The sequence below is a fragment of the Miniopterus schreibersii genome (assembly GCF_964146895.1).
Source record: "Miniopterus schreibersii genome assembly, chromosome: 6".
NCBI classification, from domain to species: domain Eukaryota; kingdom Metazoa; phylum Chordata; class Mammalia; order Chiroptera; family Miniopteridae; genus Miniopterus; species Miniopterus schreibersii.
In genome coordinates, this window is record NC_138107.1 from 77,226,162 (window position 1) to 77,247,245 (window position 21,084).

Sequence of the window (21,084 nt, forward strand, 5' to 3'; positions counted from 1 at the left end):
GCCTGGCCAGGCAGATCACTGCAATCCCAGGTAAACTTCCAAACGTCCTTATGGGCCTGATATCTTCTATATTCACAGTTTAGCTGTGATGTGAGCAATTCACTTGCTTTTTTTCACAGATGAATTTTTGAGAGGAATGGACACTAGATGCTCAGCTTCTGGGGGACGAGATGTCAGAACGAACCTTGGCTCCAGCAGGCCCGCTGGAGTACCAGGGTCCTCCCTCAAGACGACGGAACTGAGAGCTCAGCTGGCCAACTTCACAGGTCTTTTAAACTGGTTTTTGGCCTTTGGCAGGACTATGCCCGACACTGCCATCTCTCGTGGAAAATCACTCGTTTCCTGAAGACACAATGATGGTGTTTGGTTTAATTTTGTTGAACTCTTTTTTTGTGCTGAGTGTTTATTATACATTTTTATTATACAATTTTTAAAACAGACTTTTAACTAGCTCCGAGGATAACTGACACGGAAGGCCAATAAGTGGAATGCAGACATTTTAGCTGCCCTTAATTCTTGGAAAAGTTGCTTAATATGGTAAGAAGTAGCAACCCATCACATCATCCCGGCATTCTGCATTTCTGTGCCATTGCTTACTGCAGAGGCTACCAGTTCCTCCAAGTTTTGCCTTAGATGGACAAAGAGTCTGGTCCCAAGGGAATAGTTTAATTAACTGCTTCACACAATCTCAGACTATTGGGGAATACATTTTCCATCTTGCAAAAGAGAGAAAATGCTCTCTGGTAAGTGTGTTCCCTGGCTGGTTCCATGGGAAGGGCATCTCGGGGCAACCTCCTGCGAGAAGGTGATGGCGGTTGTGCCAGGGATGCTCACCAGATGCTCCATTAGGAGAAGATGCCAAGATCATTACTTAGTATAATGTGAAAGTGCTTCCTCATTGGCAAAGTATTTGCAAGTGCAGGTATTATTAGAGAATTGCTGCCAGAGCTGGGCTTTCAAAGATGAGTAGAATTCTGACAGGTGGAGAAGGTGATATGAATTATTCGTGTCCATGGGGCATGAAGAGTAAAGTAAATGTTGAGTTTGGGGGGAAAATAAGTATTCCTATGATAATGGAATTCATAATTCTTTTAAAAGGTGCAATAATGGAAGTTGAAACACTAATTACATCTGCAATGACCCTATTTCCAAATAAGGCTACTTTCTGAGGAATTAGAACTTCAACATGTCCTTTTGGGGAGCACAGTTCAACCCATAACAGTTCCCGTCCCTAAAAATAGAGTCCTGGTTTTGGGCTGAGCAGCCCCAGGATGGAGGCTGCTTTTCCTAGCTTTGGCCAAGTGGAAGGGTGCTGGCCAATGAGGCGAAGGTGGAATAGTTGTGTGGCAGCTTCTGCTGCAAACTTTCCTTAAGAGGCACTGTACATGTGTCCTTTTGTCCTGTCTTCATGATTTCCTCCATCCTGTTTCCAGGAATAAGGTTGTCAGCTACAACCAAAGCAATCTTCGCTCTTACAGATGATGATGACGATGACGATGACGATGACGATGATGATGATGATGATGACTGAGTGACAGGGCCTTTTGGACATCCTGGATAAAGTGTTCATGTATTAACATAGCACTCTTTCAAAAGGATAATCCAAAAGTTCCAACCTGCAGCTGACTCTAGCGCACAGGTGTGCTTTTTTTGGGTTAACACAATTTTTAAAAATTTGAATTAAAATGCATTTAGGGCATTTACGCTGGTTTGTTATAGACCCAGCCATGCCCATTGCCTTACACCTAGCTTTACTTAGCTCTGATACATGTTTGTTCTCTGAAGGATTTGAGTTTAAGACGTCTGAAGTATCTGTTAATTGTCTGTTTAACATTTATTTAGACTAGAGGCTGAAGGCTGTGGGGAAGAAAGGCCCCCTGGTGGTGGTGGCCCACCTCTTCTCTACTCCCCAGAGCAAGTGAGGTCTAGCACCAAACTCCTATGTAGACTCTACTCAGCAAAACGGAAACTCTGCAATTACCCTGACACCCACTGGGGAGAAGAAATTTAGCAATGATTTATGTTCATCTCAAATGTTTTAGGAGACCTCTCTTAACCCCATCCACCAAAGTAGTTTATGAACACGTTTCTCCTTAGAAGCACAGTCTCCTTCCTGAGAAGAATTCTGGCAAGTGGATTACCTTCAACTTGCCACACTGCCAGGGGTATTTTAGCACCTTTAAGAGACTGACACTCCCAGGCCATCTAGTTCTAATATAGACGGTGGTACAGTTTCCAAAGATTGGGGCACTGAGGAGGGGACAGGCTTTAAGAAGGATACAATGAGTACACGTAGAATATGAATCACCAGTAAGCCATCTACAAGGATCGCTCAGAACAGATAAACCACATCCTATATCCTAGCGGGACTGTCAGAGGGGACCACACGGAGTCCAGCCAGATGTGCTGGGTCTGGACATACGCACAGGAAGAGAGAGGGTTCAAGCAGGACAAGTAGCACTGGCAAACGCACCAAAAGATTCGGGGAGATCTGGACGGTGACTCTCACCTGATCTCCACACTACTTTCTCTAAAGCTTTTTAATGACTCTCCACAGAATCCTTGGTATTTAGAAATATCACTTAGTAGACTTCCCTATAGCAAATAGTCTATTTTAAGCGAAAACTGTTGCAACCAGCAACAATTGCGCAACTGCCAATAGCTGCTGCTCACTGGCCTGTAAATAACAACTCTTTCTGGTTAAATGCAAAAAAATCTGACTAATTAAATGCATTTGGCACTATGTTTCATACCTAAGGAAATTTTAAAAGTGAGCATCAGTTGTGTGAAAAAAAAGAGTGATTTTTTACCTATCTCACTCATTTAAATCTTAATCTTTCCCAAGTTCCCTCTAAGGCAAAAGAGCTCTACTTGGCTCAATTAATATAAACACAGGTGAAAAATATATACATTAGTTTATAAAAGGGTGGTATCTTAACTGATGTTAGGTATAAATAATCTTTTAAAAAGTGTCTTTCTCAGCTCAAAATGCAGACATTACAATGTATTTATAGTAATAAAAAGCTGAAAACCTAAATATCTAAAAAAAGAGAAAAGTTTAAGCAAAATATATGTTCCTATTATGTCATGTTATATAATCATTGAACATAATTTTAAAGAGTTTTAAATAATAAGAGAACGTTCATATTAAATTTAAAGCAAAAGAAATCTGATGCAATTGTTACACAGTATGTCACAAAAAGCTAAGTATACAAGGGTGGGTGAAAGTAGGTTAATAATAATATTAACAAAAATAATAATAATAATAAATAATATGAGAATAAACTCTGTGTTTCACGTACTCACAACTGTAAATCTATTTTTGCCCACCCTTTATATTGTAAAAAGACTTCCAGGTATATGATAAATTGTTTGCAGTGTTTTCTCTGGTTGATGAGAGGCTTTCCTATTTTAATATATCATAAATATGCAACTTTTATAATGAAGAAAAAATAAGCAATTCAAAGCTGTCTTTTCTGTGATACCAAAGGGGTTTTTCTCATGCCCAAGACTCTTCTCAAAGGAGCACATCCCAACATCTACCCTGGGTGCAGAAAAATGTGAAGGGGAAAATAATTTGCTCAAATACTTTGGTACTCTTAGGAAATGCTTGTCTAATGTAAACACAGAATCAAAGGAAAAGCATAAACATTGACTAGTGTAAGGATATGCATAAACAATTCTTCCTCCTGTAAGCAAAGACCTCAAGCAAAGACCCATGGCTATATGAAGTTGGCTTCTTGGAATACAACATAAGGGAGACACAGGGGTCCCTGTCCGTTCCAAAGTTAGCAAGGATTATCATCACCAACATGTCAGACACCCTCCCCCTCAAAAAGAAGACGAATAAGAAGAATATCAATTTTAAAAAGTACTCAAGGAATTTGCCTTCAGCCCATATGCAAACCAAGAGTAAGAGCTATTACAATAATAAAAACACTAATGTAACTAGAAGCTAAACCAGGGTGTTGAAATCTTCCCTTGGGAAAGGTGTTTCCATGAAATTCACCTGGATAAGCCTATTCTCCATCCCACTAATTCTGTGGCAGAAAGAAGACAACCAAGCGACACACAGATATCGCCCCTCACAATGTATTACTGAGCCCAAATATAGAGTCTTCATGTAAATACTTATCAGTGAATATTGTATTATAGAGCATAAGAAAGGATAATTTGCTACAGAGTGAAGTTTTAAAAGCAATACCCCATTGTATTATTTACATTGTAAAAAAAAATCCGTGTGTAGATTAATATTGTTTTTCACAACAAATACCTTTAAAACATAGCTAAGATTATTAGATATCGACTAAAAAGCAAAAAGAGCAACCGGGACATGTTAGTACATAGTTATCAAGAAGTTCCCAAAAGTGTGGACTGACATTCTCCATAAAATATTTGAGTCAAAGTTTATGCAAATGTTTCATTAAAAACTGCCACAAAACTCATGATCTCACCATGGTTAGACAATCACAAAATAACAAAGGCAAATCCATTAGAAGAGATTCAAAACACTTTTTTGAGTGCTATAGTTATTTATTTTAAAAAAGAACTGAATGAAGGCTTTATGAAAATATTTTTATATTTTGTGATAATGGGGACAGGGAGTTTTATTAATGATTTTCTAAATTGTAAGGTAGGAAGGTATATCAAACTAAAAGGATATCTCATGAACTCATAACACTTTATTAAAGACCTAGCAAGATAGATCTTCAGTAGATCAACTTTTAAATTTTGCAAGCTTATGAACATGTAGTATGGACACACAATTAAAAAAAAAAGACCCAACTTTCACATGATGATAAAGCTACAAATCATCAATAATGAATAGTTTTTAGGCTGGTAGAATCTTCTTGGAATTATCTTGATTTTTTTGTGACAGTGTTTCTATTAGCATAATTATAAGGCCAATTTAAAAAATCTGCGTTTCTTAGGTTTGGTTTACAGCTTGATTGGAAATTTTCAGGCAAACATTGGGAGTTAAACTTTCTCTTTCTCTCCTTCTCTCTCACTTGCTTTCCCTCCCCCACCCTCCCACAGTCTCTGACTCAGAGCCTATTTGGAGAAGGCACCTGTTTTAAATGGATCCCCAGGAAATACCTATGTTGTCTTTTCATAACTTGCCCCTGCCTCTGGTTGGCTTGAGGTGATTATGCTGCCCACAGACTGATGAAACTCCAATGTGACAACATTTACTGGGAGTCAAAGGGAATCCAGTTTATATTTATTTTCCTTCCATTAATCCCTGTATGTGTAGTGCAGGAAAAATTAAATAATCGAAAGGGCAAAACCAGTTTAACCAGAAAAGATCAGTATTCAATTACATATATGGTTTTACATCCAAACTCAGAATGATTTGTTTTTAAGCAGAATGCAATCTTGTAGCATAAACAGTCATCTGACACTTTCTTTCTTTATAACCTTTTATCCATAAACCTCTTTGGCCAAAGTTCACTGTCTGTCTTCTTAAGTATTAAAAGGCTCTTTAGAAACCTCCTGTAGAAAGTGCAGGAAGTCTGTCTACTGGGACAGAATTTATAAGGGAATTTCACAGTGATGAACAGCAGCCTAGCCTACCAACAATCCAGCTGGGGCCAAAATAAAGCGAGTCACTCTGCCCACGCGCAGCTCCACGCCCCACATCCACGCCTCCACCACGCACCCTATTTGCCCAACAGGAACAACCGCAAGGACCTTGGCCGAAATCCATGTGGGACACCGGTCCACCCTGGGGTCCCCTTTTCCAGGCAGGGCTCCCGACCTCCCGCAGCCCCGCCGTGGTCACCAGCAGCAGTCCTGCAGCGCGGCGCACCCGTCCCGTGCCCTACGGTCGCTCGGGGCCACCCCCAGCTCCTGGCACTCCTAGGGGGCGCCCCGGCGGGCTCCCCCGGGCCGCGCGCGCAGGAACAGAATGACGGAGATGACGACAGAGGTGACGCCACGCCCTCCGCCCGGCCCCGGCCCCGGCCCCGGCCACGGGCAGCGCCCGCGCCGCCGCCCCGCCCGCGCAGGTCGCCCCGGCGCTCGCGGTCGCCGGGTCCCCGGGGGCGCGCCCCGCCCCGCCCCGCCCCGCCCCGCCCCGCAGCCCGGCCCCCGCCGCGCACCCCGCGCCTCGCGCCCGCCCTCCGCGCGGCCCGGCAGCCCGCAGCCCAGGCCTTGGCGAGCATGGCGCTCGTGCCCTGCCAGGTGCTGCGGGTGGCGATCCTGCTGTCCTACTGCTCTATCCTCTGCAACTACAAGGCCATCGAAATGCCCTCGCACCAGACCTACGGCGGGAGCTGGAAGTTCCTGACGTTCATAGACCTGGTAAGGCCGCCCTCTCCCCTCCCCCGCGCCCCGCGCCCCGCCGCGCGGCGGGGGCGCCCCGGCACCTGCGCGCACGCGCCTGCGGCCGCCGCCCCCCGACCGCGCCTGGAGGCCGCGCGGCGCCGCGTTACCTGGTCGCGGGCCCGCGTGGAGGTGGGGTGCAGCCAGGTGCAGGCTGTTCGCGGGGGAGCAGACCCGCTGGTAAGAGGTGACGCGGGAAGAGCCTCGGCTTCCTGAGAGGACTGACGACCTCGGCCCCGGGGGCCTCAGCCCACTCGCCGAGGCGCGCCACGGAGCGCCCGTCGTGGGATCAAGTTCCCGCAGCTGTGGAAACCGCGCTGGCGAAGGACCCGGGCGCCCTCGGAAAGCACCCAAACCCTCCACGCGAGGAAGGGAAGGCGCCTAATAAAGTTGTCTTCTGCCCATTGTCAGGCATCCCCGTACCACCTTTCACCCAGAAACACTGGGGACATTTTCAGAATGCCTCTGCAGCGTGACCTCACTCTTCCTCGCCTTCCCACGTGAAGGTGTGCATTTGTTTGCATAAGCAGCTTCCCGTTGGCACAACAGAACAGCCTTGGCAATTGCGGGGGGAGGGGGTCTGTTTTCTACGTGCTGCATCCACTTGTGGCACTAGAAGGGCCAGAGGCTAGCACACGACCCTAAGGCCCCAGGAGACACGGGGCGGAACCCAGGAGCTTCAGAAGCAAGGGCGGCTAATGGGCTCTCCAGTGCGCACTGAAAGGTCATCAAGTATGGCAGAGGGTTCAAAGGCCAGCGACCAGTGCTAAGGACGACAGAAGATATGGAACCAGCCCTGGAGCCAGACCTGCCTGTCCAAGGTGACACGCGAGGTTGGCTGCACAAGCAAGATTAGCATCTCCATGGACCCTCAGTTTCCATGAAGAGAACTGGATACCTGCTTTAAGATATCTCCAAAGGCCTGGAATCCTTCAAACAAGTGTAGTCACAGGGTTTTTATTTAGAAAAACCACCTTATGTTGGTATCTCGTTAGATACATTCAGAGAGGAGCCGAAGCTCTTTTTTCCCATTTGACTTCCCAGCGTTTCCAGGGTTTCGGTTTTCAGACCTTCAACATCCGTGTCTTTCTTGAGATTGAGCTCTCTGCATATGGGGGATGCCCGCCAGGTCCTTTTTTAATTTTTGTTCCCCATTCTTCCAAGGGATGAGCACATGACAAGGCTCCGTGCTGTATTTATCTGTTCCTTTTAGCATTCATAAGATACAAGATTGTCACCAGGACTGTCTTCCCATTTGATTGGAAAGCGAAGTCATCCTTGTTTTGACAGGAAGGTGTTTTGGGTTGACTGGCAGGAAGGTGTTTTGGGTTGACTGGCTCATCAGTGAGGATTGACTCTGCCAATTATGCAATATAGCACACTTGCCGTAGATAGAACGAGTGAAATCTACAGCCCTGAGGTTCTGATAAATATGTAGCAAGCAGGGTGTTAGAAATCATGTCCCTTTTTGAAGCGTTTAAACTTAGGTTAAAAATGTTTAGATGTCGTTTAAAAATATGTGCCTAGGTTTTCAGAATTCTTTTAGGGGCTATGCAAACAGAATTTCTCTTAGATTACTACAGTATCCCCTTCCTCAATCAGATCTCACCCAGAGCGGGCCCATTTCAGTGCCACCAAGGATCAATGTTGAGCTAAAATACTGATGGTGACTCCAGCAGAGCCATAGCAATTATGAACAAGTTCTCAGAAGTACCTTCGTATTAGATATAGTGTGTGGGGGGGAGCAGAGAAGGGGGTCACTGGGTGAGAGGGATAGAAATCCATGTTGGTTAATCCATGAGAGATGACCGATTCTCCCATTGGCACTGCTTACTGCGTATTGAAAAACAAGACTCACATAAAACATTATACTTCTCCTAACCTCTGTGTGACAGGAAACTGTAGTAGAGCCAATTCGGCTCTACTTAAACTGTCATACAGTTTATATTTTAGCCTTTGGTGATTGATTGGACTTGTCTATTTTAAATACTTATCATTACAAATATACTTTTGTCTATCAGAATTCAGGCATAAATTCAAATTTGAAACTTTTATTTTGTTTTATATTTAAATTCAGTTTGTATAGGGCCTTCAGCCAGTCATTCAAATTTCTTACTCTCTGTGTTTCTGATTGAAATATAATAATTCTCTTTGTGAGAATTATGTGTAGAGTGCTTATGAGAAAGTATGTGTAGCATATATTCACAGAAACACGCAAAGTAAACTATATATCACTAATATTTTTAAGTCAAGAAATATATATATATTAGTGATTTAAAGTATATATATATTTAGGGATATATATATATATATGGATTTATAGTCTTTAGAGCTTAAGCCTTATACAGCTGTTAGAATAACTATCTTGTCAATCCTTAGGAATTGCTTAAAAAGATTAGGCTACTATAATTTACCCATTTAATTTTTCATTTTTGTGAGTAAAGAAAAACTGAACTTCATTGTTTAGTGCCTTGGACAATTTTAATGATTCTAAGTTCATTAGAGCAATTTTGGAAAGGGTTTGGCTTCTCAAAATTTTAAGGAGAAGTCCTTTTATCTAGTCCAGTTGGCTTGCAGGGAGTCTGGACATTTATCCTGATGGCCACAGTCTGATTCCATGTTCCATGGCATCAGTTTACCAGAATGTGAGTCAGGAATCTCAGGCTATGCGTATCCAGGAGCAGATGGTTATGTGGCAGGAGCCACTCCAGCTATATCCATATCTTTCTTTGAGTATGAGTCATCCCAATAGAACCAGAGCTCATGGTTAATAACTGAAATGCAAGTTATTGCTCTCCATAATTTTATACTGTTATTCCCCAAGAGCTTCTTTTCCCAGCATTGAAAAACTGTAAGAGAACTACAGTGCTTCAAGAAAATTCAAGTTAGTAAATGGAAACGGAACGCTGTGGCATGGTAGGCAGAAAAATGGGTCTCAAAGATGTTCGTGTCCTAAAGCCTGGAATCTGTGACTACATTAGTTTACATGGCAAAGGAGAGTTGAGGCTGCTAACTAGCTGACGTTAAAATAGGGAGAGTATCCTGGGTTCTCCAGGTGGGCCCAAAGTAAATCACAAGGGTTCTTAAAAGTGAAGGGAGGCATAAGAGGAATCAGTTGGAAGAAGATTTGACTGCTGAAGAAAGTCACAAAGAGATGCAACATGGCTGGGTTTGAAGATGAAAGAAAGGGCCAAGAGCCAAGGCATGTGGGAGGTGGGGTGTCTAGAAGCTGGAAAGGACAAGGGAATACAGCCCTGCTGACACCTTGGTTTTAACCTGGTGAGACCCATTTTGAACGTCTGCCCTCCCCAAGTGTAAACTAGTAATTGTGTGTTGTTTAAGTCACTAAATGTATGGTAATTTGTTACAGCAGCAATGGAAAGCTAGTACATGTGACTTTATATCCTCTGACCTAGAAAAAAAATCCTAAACGTTGTTGTGCTTAGGCAGTGACTCAGCTAGTTCTTTATGTCTATTAGGTAATTGGTTAATTTGAGCTTTAACCAAAATATAGGTTTCTGCTTACTGCAGCTATGAAACTATGCAGAGGAGACATACATATAACAATGGGCAATATGAGAATCTGTAGAAACTGAACAACATTGGAAAAACTAGGTCTTTGCTCTACTGTAAAGTATTTTGGAGACTATCACTATGCAACATGCTGTGCCAGGAGAAGGAATACCCTTAACTGGAAATAAGCTGGAAACAAAATTTAAACTAACTGATGTTTAAATACCTCCTTACCCAATATTGCAGCTGATGAATTTTCTTCAAAAGATACAGATTCATTCACTGATCACTAATTAAAAGATAATTGCCCTCAAAGATGGTAAAAATGAGGAATCAGAATAAAACCAGCATAAATAAATTATAAGAAAAAAACAGATGCATGTTGAGGCCTCAAAGTAGTGCTGGAGTATTATTGGTGTTTTTAAACATTCGAACAACTGGACATTTTTTCTTACCAAATTTTCAGTGAGCATTCTTTTCTTGTCCTGTCTCCTCCTGTAACATTAAAAATAATAGGACTTTTTCAAATATATCAACCAGAACTTTATTCAGATGTATATGGTAGAATGTCTAACCCATGAGCCAGAATCAACTTCTCTGAAAAACGTGAACTGGACATTTGTTATCAAACCTTAAATTAATATTGACATTGGATTTAAGACGTTTGATTTTTAAAGATTGAAACAGAAGTCTGGCTGTCCCCTGTGCTCTAGTTGGTGCTCCCCACCATTCGGAAAGTTATCCCTGCCGGCTGCATTTGACTTTCTATCCTTCCTGCACTGACTTTTCATCTGTACATGCTTAGAAGATTGTTCAGGCCCTGCCTCCTTGAAGTGCGGTCTGGGGACCAAAGGTTCCACCTTATCTGGGAGCCTGCTAGAAAGGGGAACCCTGAGCTCCACCTCAGGCCTTCTAAATCGGAGTCTACACTTTAATAGTATCATCAGGTGGTTTGACTGTGCATTATAATGTGATGAACGCTGCTCTAAGCCACAGCATTTCTGTTTGCTAATTTAACATGGAATAGTTTATAGAACACTGTCTCAATATATTAATCCTGACTACTCTACTTAAAACATATTTAAAAATATTTCAAAATACATTGAAGGTGACTCTTACTGTGGCATGATTAAAAACATGTTATAAAAAATGACAACTTTAAAATAAAAGGAACGGAAAAATATGCATTAGGCACCAGGGATAGGTTATTTACTGCCATTGTGAAAACAAGATTAGATACTAGATTAATATCTTCAGGGCAACCAAGGAGAAAAAGAATACACATTTGATTGCATTACCACTAGTGTTAGCAATTTACCAGGAAAAAACAGTGCTTTCCAGGTACTGACTTTTCAAGGTTATCACTCGGACTGTTGTACAGAGAACATTGGGTAGCATAGTAGTAATGCCTCTGATTGGTTTTTAGCAGAATAAATGGAAGTATTCTTATAGTTGACATTTCTTGTATCATGATTTTATGAAAGCCAAAGGCATGGTTGTGTATTTTGACTGGGTGAAGGCATTTTTGTAGAGGTTTAAGGTAATGTGATCTAGGCACTTATTTTTGTTATCTAAATCTCTACTGCACAAGAACTTAAGAAAACCACAGAGTGAGAAGGACAGATAAGGCTTCAGATGTTGAAAAGCCTGGGGTGATCTCTATCAGGAAATGGTCAAGAAAACCTGGAGGGTACATTTTTTGCTTTCAGACATGCTAAGGATTTTTGACATTTAAAGAAAATGTTTAAAAATTAGAACTACATAAGTATACTAAATAACGCACTTGAGTTTGTCTTATATTTACTCATATACTTACAATAAAATATTCTTAACTCTAGTTCATGGCCTAATTTTAAATAGGAAGTTAAATATCTTGAGAAGAGATTCTGCATGTCCTATAACTATGATACTTAGTTTTGCCAGTTAAAACCACAGAATGCCACGTGAAGGCCAAAAATGCATCGAGTACTCAGTGAACAAAATGAGGTGGCTTTTTTGTTTTTTGTTTTTATTGTTTTTGTTTTTGGATATTATACAAAGAAAGTGAAACTGCAAAAAAAAATTTTAGTAGAATCATCCTTGACCCTGAAATGTGCACATGAACTTGAAGAATTAAATAATTTTTCTTAACCTGGGAGAAGAATTATGAGTGTAACACTTTGCATGGCACCTTCTTTGAAAGTACTTCTTTGGGATCCAACAAAGAATAGTGGCCTGGTTTTGTCTGAGTAGGGGACATAGTTGAGGATATAATCATCCATTCCCTTTCCTAGTTAACAACGGTTGTAGAAATTACAGAAAGTCATCTGACCACTAGTTGAGGTCACTTCTTTCCCCATCCCTGCCATCCCCCATCTCTGGTATAACATTTAGCAAAATTGGTAGCTGCTCTTGAGGGTTTTCATTTGTTTCTCTGTGTTCCCCTGAGTGTCATGTGTTTCTGTGGAACCGTGAACAAGAATACAATTTTCCATATTGAATCAGATATTCCTGTGAGCCAGGCATGCTTGGAAAAATCTCACTGCTTACGATTCCATAACAACAGAGCTTTCTTTTATGAGGAGCTGCCTATGGCTAGACAGCCAGAGGGCCCTTTTCTCACCTGCAGGGCAGGCCTACCAGCGTCCAGAGAGCACAGAGCTCTCTTTGAATTCCGGTCATCCCTTAATCAAATCTATTCTGGAGCAAGATAAGGAATGAGCTTCGATGGGCTCCATGAAGATAGGCTAATCAAGAATGACCACAGAAACTGCTTACAAACTGTTCTTTAGAATCTTGAGAAAATAGAAGGTGTCCATTACAGTATTTTAGAAGCATGGACTTCTACAAAGTCAGTTAGATAATGGCATAGCCCCTTCATATTGAGTTATATTTAGATGTATCCAGCTGTTATTACTTAAAAATTAAACTTCATGAGCAATACACAGAATCATAGAAAATATGTACAATACAGGAAACCATAGGGAAGAAAATATATTCCATCTTAATGATCCCTAATTTTCTGTGCATCTTAGCATTTGAGTGCTCTAAGGTATTATTTATATGGGAATTTTATACACACACGAGACACACATAGAGCTAGACTGCAGTTTTATACATATATGTGTGTGTATATATATGTTTATGTATACAATGTGTGTACATATATATATATATAGTCAGATTTAAAAATTATTTTTAAATTACAGAGAAAAATATTTATCACACAGCGATACCAATGTTAGTGTTTTGATTTTTGCCTTTTGAGCCATATATGTACCTAAAAAATAAAAAAAGCTCAATATATACATATGGTTTGCATAAATTAATTTTTTAAAATTAACATACACCAAAATTAACTCTTTTTTGGTGTGCAGTTTATGAGTTTTGACGGATGCACAGACTCATGCAGCCACTACCCCAGTCACCTAAAAATATTCCTTCATGCTCTCCACTTACAGCCAGACCCTCCCGTGAACCTCAGCAACCCCAGATTTGTTGTCTACCCCTATAATTTTGCCTTTTCTTAAAAAAATATATGACATACAGTGTATATCATTTGAGTCTGGCTCTTTTTGCTTAGCATAATGCATTTCAGAGCCCTGCATGCCATTGTATATCAATAGTTTGTTCCATTTTATTGCTAAATAGTATTCCATGGGATTCGTGTACCACTTGGTTGATCCACTCATAAGTTGAAGGGCATTTGAGTTTTATCTAGTTTGGAGTAATTATAAAATAGCAGTTATAAATTTTTGCATACAAGTTTTTGCATGAACATGAGTTTTCATTTTTACTGGGTATGTACCTGGGAGTGGAATTTCTTGCTTATATGGCAGGATATGTTTAACTAGATAAGAAGCTGCCAAACCGTTTTCCAGGGTGCACATGCCATGCTGCATTGCCATCGGCAGGGTACGAGAGCTCCAGTTGCTCAGAGTCCTTGTTAGTGTGTGGCATCGTCAATTTTTCTCCTATTTTAGCTACTATAATAAATGTGTGGTAGCATCTCATTGTGGTTTTAATTTGCATTTTACTCATGACTAATGAGGTTAAGGGTCTTTCCTGTGCATTTTTATCATACTTATGTTTTCTTTGAGAAGTATCTGCTCAAATCTATTAGATTGTTTCCTACGATTAAACTTTGAGTTTTTGTGTATGCTGAATATAAGTTCTTTGTCATATATGTGATTTGCAAACATTTGCTTTGATAGTAATTTCTTTTGCAGAGCAAAAGTTTATCATTTTGAACATCCAAATAATATATTTTTTTCTTTATGGAATATGCTTTTGATGTTTACCCAAGAACATTTTACCCAACCCATGGTCACAAAGAGTTTTTTTCTCTATTTCCTTTTAGGAGTTTTACTAAATTTTTAGACCTATGATATACATTTAGATCTGTGATCTTTTGCCGGGTAGTTTTTTGGGTATGGTGTGAGAGAAGTATCAAGTTGAGTATTTTCCTTATTTTTTTTTTTTTTATAAGGATATACAGTTGTTCCAGCAGCATTTCTTGAGAGGACTGTCGTTTCACAATTGCCTTTGTACTTTTGTCAGAAATCAACTGACTACGTTGTGGGTCTGTTTGTGGACTCTATTCTGTTCTACTGATGTTTCTGTCTGTTCACAAATACCACACTGTGTTGATTACTACAGCTTTACCATAAGTCTTGATTTTTTCAAAATTTGTTTAGGCTATTCTGATTACTTTGCCTCTATTTAAATTTTTGACTAGTCTTATAAATATCTACAAATAATTCTACTGGGATTTTTGAGTGGAATTTCATTGAATCTATAGAACAGTTTGGGAAAACTTGACATCTTAACATTTACCCTTCCAATCCATGAACACAATACATCTCTCCATGTATTTAGATCTTTGATACCTTTCGTTGGTGTTTTGTAGTTTTCAGCATATAGCTCCTGCACATATTTTGTTAAATATATACCTGTTTTGTTTTTATTAGTGCTATTCTAAATGGTATTTTAAAAAATTAGCCTTTTATCAAATCTTTTATATTTAATTGACATTTTTATTGAGATAATTGTGGATTCACATCAGCTGTAAGACATCACGCAGAGAGATCTGTGTAGGCTTTACTCAGTTTCTCCCAATGGTAACATCTTGTACTACTGTGTCATAATATCACAACCTAGGCATTGATATTGAAACAGTCAAGATACAGAACAGTTACATCACCACAAGATACCTCATGTAGCACTTTTATGGCCACACCTACTTTCTCCCATATACTTCCATAGTGCCATGCAGGTATAGATAGTTAATAGATAACTATGATAATGATTGATAAGCAGTTTTCCTAATGACTTCTCTGTTTTCAAAATTAATAATAAAAAAGAAAATCTCTTTTAATCTAGACATGGATCTCTATCAAATATGTTAGAAGTCAATGAAAGTATATTAAAGATCCTTTAATATAATTGCACTTGCTTTATTCGTACTTCACATTTTTACTGAATGGCTGCCTAACATTATAACTTAAAATGATTTTTTATTCTAATACATTTAATGTTTCCATATGTTAACACAAGTTAAATTGATAACTTCACTGTAATAAACATAATCTGAACCAATTTCTGTTTGCCACAGGAAGCTATTATGATGTGACCTAATTTGATATTTTAAAAGTTACCATTAGTATCCTTAGGCACAAATAGAAAAGGAGCCGCTCTGTACCAACAGATCTAAATTGTAAAGGAAAAGAGATGTTTTTTAAATAGAATGCCTGTCAGATGTTTTGCTGACATAGGGCTTGCTCTGTTAACTTGTAGGAGAATTTCCCCAGTCTTTATGCCTTCTTTATTTCCTCACTTTTTAAAACATAGATTCCATGGTTCAACATTATAAACACACCCTTGCATATCCTCAATAACCATATCCCTTTTTGCCTTCAGTGTCATTCACCTAGAAAATCTGTAATCCTGATTAAACCCAAGTACCTGCCCACTCATGTCTGCACCTGAGCAGCTGAGCACTATTAAAGAAAATCTTAGAAGCAGCCATTGGTTCTTGCTTGATATTTATAACCACAGATATCAAGTGGGCCCTCAGTACTGCCAACAATGCACTACATTCCCTAGTCAGTTGAATCCCCTGTTCTCACAGTGCCTCCTTCACCTCCTTCCCTCTGTCCTCAAACTCAGTCACCCCTTCACTGCTCCTCTGAGTGTTCACTCAGAGAACAGTCTTCACATTGGCCAAAGAACATAATGAACTTGATGCTAGTTTCAATAAGGAAACAAAAGCAATCAGGAGAGAATTCTACATTCCTCTATCATCAAATCTACCAATCTACCTTCAACCGAAGCTGTACGCCATGTTCCTCCCTGTTACGATGGATGAGCTGTCTGTTCTAAGGACAACCCTTCTGTTCACACACTCCACAATCTCTAGCTACTTGAGTATTCCATTACTGAGATTTCCCCCTCTCCTTTCCTGTATTATAAAATTTTCCATTGTTACCTCTTTGTTTCTACCAGTCTCCAAACATACTATGCTATATCACATCGTAAACAAAACAAAATAAGATTTATCTTGGTCTTAAGTTTTTTGGTGCCACTTCATTTTTTCTTAATCTATTTTCAGCAAAGCTCCTTGAAAGAACTGTCTACACATCCAGTTTCCACTTCCTTCTCTCCCGTTCTGTCTTAAAACCACTCCTGCTGAAAGAGCTATAATTAAGACCATCAGTCACCACAACACTGACAGATATAATGGCCAATGTCAAGTCTTTATTTAACTCAAACTCTCAGGAATATTTGATCCAGTTAGTCACTTTCTGTTCCTTGAAACACTTTCTTAAACTTGGCTTCTGGGAAAATAAGTGCTCCTGACTTTCCTCCTACTTTCCAGCCATTTCTTCTTAGTTTCCCTTTGTAGTTTCTCTTCTTCTTTTTAACCTCTCAGTGTCAAGTGTCCAGAAATCAGCCCTGGGCCCTCTTCCCTTCACAGTCTACATTCACTGCCTTGGGGCTGTGGCCTCGCATCCTGGCTTTAAGTCGTTCTATGTGGTGCTGGTCCTCCAGATTTACGTCTGGAGTCCAGTCTCTCCCGTGTTCCATGCTACTTTATCCAACTGCCTGCTTTATGTCTCTGCTTAGAGGGTTAATATATATTTCGAACTTACACTCAAAGTCAATACTCTTTGTTGCACCTCTGAAACTTGCTTCTACCTCATTGTTTTCTATCTCAACAAATGTCACCACTGTTGGGCATCTCATTTATTTGAAATGGACTTAGTAATTCAAACAATTTGGCAACTGTACCTAATTCTTGAAATTTTCAACCTTTCTGCAGATGCACTGTATTAATTACATGATTACTAATATCACTTTGCTTGAGAAATTATCAAAGATCAGGGAATAACCTTCATAATAACCAAAGAACATAATGCAAAAAAGAAAAAAAAAAACAATGACACACTCTTTCAACCAGTTTCAGGTCTTAGAGAAATTTCAGCAAAGGCTTTTTGATTTCTTTTAAATTAGTTTTTACTTAGCATTTAGAGGAATAACCTTATACTATATTTTGATTCTACCAAAGGTTGCCATATTTGGATTAGACTAACAAGTGGTAGTATTGTGTAGAAAATCTCCCCAAAATTGCCTCCAAAACCCTCCTGGAACTAATAAGTAGTTATAACAAGGTTGCAGGAAACAGTCACTTTCCTACATACCAGGATTGACCAAATGGAATTTGAAATGAAAAACACAATGCAATTTACATTAGGACACCCTCCCCCAATGAAATACTTCAGTATAAATCTAACAAAATATGTACAGCATATATATGAGGAAAACTACAAAGCTCTGATGAACAAAAATAAGGAATAATCAGTAAATGGAGATGTATTCCATGTTCATGGATAGAAAGACTCAATATTGTCAAAATGTCGGTTCTTCCCAACTTGATCTAGAGATGTAATGCAATCCCAATAAAAATTCCAGCAAGTTATTTTGTGGATAGCAACACACGGATTCTAAAGTTTATATGGAGAGGCAAAACAACAAAAACAAATGAAAAACCTCACAGAATTGCCAATACAGTATTGAAGAAGAACAGAGTTGGATGATTGACACACCTGACTTCAAGACTTACTATAAAGCTACAGTAATGAAGACAGTATAGTACTGGTGAATGAGTAGAAAAATAGATCAATGAAAAAGAATAGAGATTCCAGAAACAGACCCAACTAAATACAGACAACTAATTTTTAACAAAGGAGCAAAGACAATTCCATGGAACAAAGGTTTTTAGCAAACAGTGCTGGAACAACTGGACATCCACATGTAAAAAATGAATCTAAACCCAAACCTTATACCCTTCACAAAAATTAACTCAAAATGGATGACAGACTGAAATGTAAAATGCAAAACTATAAAAAATAAGATAACATAGGAGAAAATGTAGATGACCTTGGGTCTGGCAGTGACTTTTTAGATACAACACCAAAAGCATGATCCATGAAAGGAATAATTGATTAGCTGGACTTTATTAACATGAAACAAAAAGTATGCTCTGTGAAAGACAGTGTCAAGTCAATAAGAAAAAGAAACCACAGACTGGTAGAACATATTTACAGAAGACATACTGATAAAGGACTATTATCCAAAATATGCAAAGAAGTCTTAAAACTCAGAAAAAATAAAACTCAAAAACCTGAATAAAATATGGGCCAAAGATTTCAACAGACACCTCACTAAAGAAGATATATACAGATGAAAAGCAAGTAAGCATATGAGAAGATTTTCCACATCATATGTCATTAGGAAAATACAAATCAAAGCAATAAAATACCACTGTACACCTATCAGATGGCCAAAAATCCAAAACACTGGCAACAACAAATGCTGACAAGGCTGTGGATCAACAGGAACTCTCACTGATTTCTGGAAGTGGTTCAGCTATTTTGAAAGACAGTTTGGCTGTTAAAAAATTAAATATACTCTTACCATACAATCTAGCAATCATTGTTATTTACCCAAAGATAGTGAAAACAAACGTCCACACCAAAACCTGCACACAGATGTTTTTAGAGGCTTTATTTGTAATTGCCAAAACTCGAAAGCATCCAAGATGTCCTTCAGTAGGTGAACGAACAAGTAAACTATGGTACATTCAAACAATGGAATATTACTCATCACTAAAAAGAAATGAGCTATCAAGCCATAAAAAGACATGGAGAAATCTTTTTAAAATTAAATTTATTAGGGTGACACTGGTCAATAGGATCATACTGGTTTCAAGTGTACACTTTCATGATACAAAGTCTGTATATTGCACTGTGTGCCCACCACCCAAAGGCAAACCATCTTCTGTCACCACATATTAAGCTCCCTCTAACCCCCACCACCCTACCACCCCCTTCCTTCTGGTAACCACCACACTTTTGTCTGAGTTTCAGTTTTATATCCCACATATGAGTGAAGTCATGTGGTTCTTAACTTTTTCGACCTGATTTATTTCTCTTAGCATAATATTCTCAAGGTCTATCCATGTTGTCGCAAATGGCAGTATTTTGTCTTTCCTCATGGCTGAGTAGCATTCCATTGTATATATGTACCACATCCTCTTAAATGCATATTACTAAGTGAAAGAAGTCAATCTGAAAAGGCTACATATTATATGATTCCAACAATAGGACATTCTGGGAAAGGCAAAACTGTGGAGAGAGTAAAAAGATCAGTGGTTGTCTGGGGTTGGAGGTAGGGGGAGGGATGAAAAAGCAGACTATAGATGATTTTTAGGGCAATTAAAATACTCTATATGATACTTTAATAATGGATACATGTCATTATACATTTATCCAAATCCATAGAATGTACAACACCAAGAGTGAGCTTTCATGTAAACTATGGGTTTTGGGTGGTTATGACATGCCAGTGTAAGTTCATCATTTGTAACAAATGTACCATTCTGGTCTCGATGTTGATAATGGGGAGGCTGTACTGTGGACCAGGAAGTATATGGGAAATTTCTGTACTATCTCCTTAATTTTACTGTGAACCAAAAGTGCTCTAAAAAATTAAATCTTAATAAAAGAAAAAGTGGTAAATATCAAAGAACTGAAAGCACATTATTCTTTTTATATGCTGCTACACTACAACTAACTTCAGAAGTCTTTTGACCAGGAATACTGCAAAGATCAAAGAACTTTCAAAGGGATTTCTAATTAACAATAAATATACGTTTCTCTCTGCATAATCCAGGCTTGCTATGCCCTGTCCCATAGAGTACTCCATAGTCTAAGCAAGATAGAGACTTTTCACAAGTCAGTCATGGAAAAAATTGATAAACACAAAATAGCATTATCAATATGTGCATAAGGTATTAAACATATCTATAAAATTGATTTTACTAATACTGTTGCTTTCCACATCATGTTCTTGTCTTAGCTCATATTTCCGCCTTCTGCCTGGAGGTAGCTGCCATTCTGAATTTTATGTTTATCATTTCCCCTTCTTAAAAAAAAAAAATAGTATGTACTCCTAAACAATATATTGTGTTGGTTAGTTTTGCTTGATTAGGGTCTTCATAAAAATGGTATCATTATGAAGCTTTCTTTATCTAAATAGAAATAGCATGTTTAAGTAGGGTAAGCTTGACAGTACAATGAGCCATTGTGATATTGTTTACATGCCTGTGTTTCTAACTGCCTTCAGTACTGTATAATTTGGTCTTGCAACTGATTAGCCAATTAGGAATTGGAGGGGTGCTATGTAAATGTTACTGTCAAACTGACAGGATGATTTATTAGGAGTGTATCTTTGTGGAATTTCACCTGCTTTGTTGTTTGGGAGGCCCAGTGCCAAACCAAAACATGTGTGTTGATGGCAGACCTGTGGCCAACTTTTTAAGAAAATTCAGCCAAAGTTGAATTCCATTCAAGTACAATTTGGGCTTAGTTAGCCAGTGGGGTCGTACTGATTTTAAAATGTATTTACCTTTCCTATAGCTTCGATCAGCATTGTTGAAACTTTCAACACGCATGGATATAACCCAAGGGCCCTAACACCACCCACTGACTATATTAGCTTGGTTTTTGCCACTGCCTTTGCTAATATTTTCTGTTCTTCCGGTGTCAGCTGCCAAGTAGACTGTCTGAGCCATGAGGTTTCCATGCAGACACCTTTCCTTTGCTCTTTGGTGGTGGCTCATTGGTCCAGGTTGTTCACTTCAACCTCAGAGATGGTTGGAGTTTTGTTTTAATTAAAAGTAATGTTTTGATTTTAGTATTTTGTCTC

At 39.3% G+C, this 21,084-nt stretch overlaps 1 protein-coding gene across 5 annotated transcripts in view; it reads left to right on the forward strand.

Annotated features, from left to right (window-relative positions):
• Window positions 1-6,077: 6,077 nt before the first annotated feature.
• AIG1 (androgen induced 1) overlaps window positions 6,078-21,084 on the forward strand; it is a 163,647-nt gene continuing 148,640 nt past the window's right edge. For 3 of the 5 annotated variants that reach the window (XM_081140359.1, XM_081140357.1, XM_081140361.1), the window contains exon 1: window positions 6,090-6,303. In XM_081140359.1, the coding sequence (XP_080996485.1) occupies window positions 6,163-6,303 (141 nt within the window). In that variant the 5' untranslated portion in view covers window positions 6,090-6,162. Of the gene's footprint in view, window positions 6,304-21,084 lie in introns of all 5 variants that reach the window. The other 2 variants (XM_081140360.1, XM_081140358.1) reach the window with 2 other exon arrangements.